This window comes from Buceros rhinoceros, unplaced genomic scaffold (assembly GCF_000710305.1).
Source record: "Buceros rhinoceros silvestris isolate BGI_N320 unplaced genomic scaffold, ASM71030v1 scaffold14045, whole genome shotgun sequence".
Taxonomy (NCBI): Eukaryota; Metazoa; Chordata; class Aves; order Bucerotiformes; family Bucerotidae; genus Buceros; species Buceros rhinoceros.
In genome coordinates this window covers 53,946-58,452 of record NW_010414658.1, presented here as the reverse complement: position 1 = coordinate 58,452, position 4,507 = coordinate 53,946, and the positions used below count along the sequence as shown (strand labels likewise).

The 4,507-nt window shown below is 38.3% G+C and overlaps 1 protein-coding gene across 1 annotated transcript in view; it reads right to left on the bottom strand.

Moving 5' to 3' along the window:
• Positions 1–2,361: 2,361 nt before the first annotated feature.
• LOC104494347 (sex comb on midleg-like protein 2) overlaps positions 2,362–4,507 on the bottom strand; it is a gene marked incomplete at its 3' end in the record, with an annotated part of 37,246 nt that continues 35,100 nt past the window's right edge. Inside the window, exon 8 of the mRNA XM_010137163.1 lies at positions 2,362–2,565. Within this exon, the coding sequence (XP_010135465.1) occupies positions 2,362–2,565 (204 nt within the window). The remainder of the gene's footprint in view (positions 2,566–4,507) is intronic.

The window sequence follows — 4,507 nt, the reverse complement described above, 5'->3', positions numbered from 1 at the left end:
TAATGACAAATAAACAGGGACTGGAGCTTGCATGTGCAGTCCCAGCCCCCGGGATGAAGAGCTATTCTCATTTTCTCACCTTCCATTGTGTCAGTATGTTTTAAATAAGAGGTTCAAGCCAGAAGAAAGGCTGAGAGCTGAACTATCAGGGAAATGTCTGTCTGACAGTGAGGAAACTCACCCAAGAGTCTGATTTTAATTCCCTGCTTGAGAAGATTTATCTGCACCTCAGTCTATTTCATGCCACCAAACACCATAGTCTCTGCACTACAAGGAGAAAAAACGGGCTGACACCACCACCACCATTACTGGGCTTGCTAATCAAGGCTTTAATTTCCTTTCTGTTATATTTGACTGAATTGAAACCTTATGCATCAAGCAAAAATAAAACTGTCTGTGCTTTTGTTTAAGAAAAGATGGAAAAATCCTAAATTCAATTCTATTCAAAACAACTATTTTCTTGGCAGCTGAACCAGGAGAACCCACTAATTATTCACATGTATTATAGCAAGATTATTTTATCCATATCCTCATCCGCATACAGTTTCCTCCTACAGCAGGTGTAATACACATCATTAAAGTATCAGTCCACAAAAGACTTACATTTCTTTGCTTATTTTCTGTTGCAACATATTCTTTTTCACTAGTCAAAAAAAAAAACCCCAACCTGAACAGCAAACCACACTCCAAAAATATTTTCAAACAAAAACTCTACAAGAAAACACTCTCACGATTTAATTCTGAAATTTCTCATTTTATTCTACTGTAAGCTCCTTCTTCCTTACTGTTCACATGCACAGCTGATTGTAATGTGCTGCATTAATCTAAGTCACATTTTGTGCTTCTCAAAATATATCGTACTCAAATTTTTGTTAAAATGACAGAGAGTGTTTGCTCACCCACTTCTCAGCAACCTGTCTGACAAGCCAATGAGAAGGCAACAGCTCAAGAACACCAGAGACTGGGGTCTTGTGGTTTGCTATCCCTTGGACCGGGATTCTCCTTCAGGAGCAGTCCACACCGCCAAGTTCCTCAAATCCAGGGCTACAGAGGTGGTTTCCCCGAATACAAGCCTTGGGGTGAAGCCAGGTGCAGACCAGGAATTCCTTTTTGTACAGAATTTTTGAAGGTAATGAAACCACAACTACACAGAGATTCTGAAATTTCTCTCTCCCCTGTGAAATAATTATTTTCAACTACACAGTACAGATACACCATGGGCTTACAATTTAGTCCTTTGTGATAAACAATCACGAACAGAACACCGCCAATGCACACCCCAGTGCATTTTGTTCAAGAAAATTGACTTGTATGAATTTGATACAGCAAGGAATTAATAATGTTATAAACTTTCATATAACTTGAAAAAAATAAAGCAATATGGGTTTCAAAACCAGACATATACAAGGCCTTTAAACCTTTTCTACCCAGCGGAGAAGCAGCATCCACTTTGTGAACAAGCTCGTGAGGACGCTTAAGCAAGGCTGACTGTAGTTCTGCTACACGCAGGTTGGGGTGCTGCTTTTTCAGTATTGCTAAATGGCAACATCTTTATGAGGATTTCATTGAACCTGTATTCCACTAATCATCATTCACATCTGGTGTTAATGTAAGGAGAAAAAAGTAACGTGAAGTCATTTTATCGCTAGTTGATGGAACTATGAATTGATGTGCTAACTGCTATATAGAATATTTCCTAGTCTAGAAGGAAAAAAATGTCAAGCAGCAGCTATTCAGTTTGATATATAGAGATAATTTATCTGTAGACTTGCCATTAATATGTAGCAGAAACAAACCTATTCTATAATAGGGGACATAGGTGAATGAACACTGACCTAAGACATTGCTACAATTCTGGGGAACGGGGGTAGGGAATGAGCAGCAATATAACATGTGGAATCACTTGCCTGGAAGCTAAACAGATTAGTTTGAAACTTTTCACTCACTTGGTTAAGGCATAAAGAACACAAATGCTCTATATGCATAAGATTATGTGAATGACTTGAATTAATAAAGCTGATATTTCACTTGTACTGAGTTTACTTCAGAAATACTTGGCTACGGCTGCTAAACGAGGCACATGAGCTCTATTTAGTGTAAGAATCTAACTGTACTGTTTATATGTAATTTATCATTGCTGTTGCTAAATTCTAATGTAAAGAATTGTTCAAATCATTCTGGACACAGAGTGGGATAAATCACATACCACCAATACTCTCCTAGTAAAGGCATTCACAAGTATTTGGTTTTGACTGTGCAGAAGTGATATAAACTCATGGCATGTGCTTCAGTTCTTCTGCCCTACCTTAAGTTTGCAATCAAGAATTCTTCGTAATGAAGAAACGAAGCATCTTCACATACCTGTTATCATTTCCCCTCCGTGATGGCCAGACTTCAGAAATCCAAAGACTGTTTTGGATTGATAGGCACAATCCACACAAGCCTGTACAGCCTGCTGAAGTACCACATTGACAGGACCTGGCCCAAAGTGATCTGGAAGCTGCTGAATCTGCTTCTTATCCAGGTGAGGTCCAGAATTTCCATGCTTGTTGACATAGACACATACTGAAAAAGAACAAGCCATATTCACTACTGAGGAACAAAGACATGTTTCCAAGTCAGAACAAAGACATGTTTCCAAGTCAGAACAAAGACAAAAGAGAAAAATACAAAAAAAAAAAAAGCCATATTCACTACTGAGGAACAAAGACATGTTTCCAAGTCAGAACAAAGACATGTTTCCAAGTCAGAACAAAGACATGTTTCCAAGTCAGAACTGCAAACTGGGTTTTTTTGAGTTTTAATCTTGAGGGGAAAATGTGCTGGTCAACTCCAGAAGATGAACATACATACGTACTTTCAGAGGATGCAAAAGATATTTTTTCTGTCTTCTATTAAGGTTCTACTGCCTGAGGTCTAAACTTTCTTTCTGGTCTCCAAAGTCCTTCTCTATCCCTCTGACGTAACAAAGCAGTAATAGAGAAGCACTGAATTGTTTAGGTTGGAAAAGATCTTTAAGATCATTGAGCCCAACCATTAACCCAGCACTGCCAAATCACCGCTAGCCCATGTCCCTCAGCACCAAGTCTACACATCTTTTAAATACCTCCAGGGATACTAACTCCACCACTTCCCTGGGCAGCCTGTTCCAGTGCTTGACAACTCCTTCACAATCTGTGCTTATCTTTTAACTAAACTCTGTTCATACCCTAGTTCCAACAAAGTAAAAATTACTGGCAGGTACTCGGAACTACCAAGACGTGATTCTAAAAACTGGTCTTAACAAGTTACTTATTTTTCCCCTATTTGAGAAGTTACAAAGACAACGCTACGGTATATACCTACCAGCGCTGCTCATTCGGAGGCACCCACACAGCATTAACGTGTCCACGTACACCGGTCCGGTGCGCACGTACAATGCCTACCGAAAGCCTGTGCCTTCGGAAGCCCCGAAGCACTGCATATGATTTCCACAGTGCAGCTTGGGACCTCTGTGCTAAACAAACTAAACATACTTCTCTCGGAACACCGTAAGGTAGTTTAAAGCACAAAACAAATCAAATAGGATTTAAATTATTTTTTGCAGCTACTAAGCAAAACCGTCTCTCAAAAGGAATGGCAAGGCAGAAAACCATGGGGAAAACTTGTAACTGAAATTTTTTTTTTTCTTTTTGGCCTTGGCTGTCACATCACCGGGAATGCAGTTAATACATTATTAAGGCTTAATGAAAAAATGCGTTTCTGTGGTGATTAAGCAGACAATCTAAGCATTCTGTTATATAAAAGACTGCCATATTTTTGAACTGTAGTATTATTTGGTCTTAGTTAAAAACCTATATATATCTGTAAGGGTTTTAATGATTTTATGTCTTCATGCATTATCTGCTCATATTCTGAAGCATGCAAACTGGAAGAAGCCTATTTGTTCAAATAACCAAAGACAGAAATCAGCAAAAATTATTTTCATGGCATCTTCTGTCTGGGCTCAACAACTGCCTCCTGAAAAGTTTATTTTCCCAGGAAACACTCACATAATTTCCCCTTCATCCACGAATGAAGTTGGGAGTGAGAAGAGCCTGACAACTTCTGTTGTAAGATCAATTTTTAAATGAAAAAAAATCACAGTAAACAAAATTATAATAATTTATGGAGTCTCTTCAGAAAGTTCTGACATTTCAGTTGACAGGATACGAACGTTTCACTACAGAGTTAACTAGCATATTTCTCTTTTGCCAACCCTTTTCAAGATACCTTTCGTTGTATTTCAAAAACAAGCAAACAAAAGAGGAAGGAGGAATGTATTTTCCTCTGATTGCCCTTACGTGGTTTAAAGAGTTGTTTCTTTTAATGTAAGGCTATACAGATACAAGAATCTCTGTTTTATTATATTTTCATACGTTATATATTTTATTATATTACACTACAGCCTGCATGATATCAGAACATCATATAGGCTTTTAGCTACATCTGTTCCCTTTCACTAACTTAAGGGGTGGGCAGGGACAAC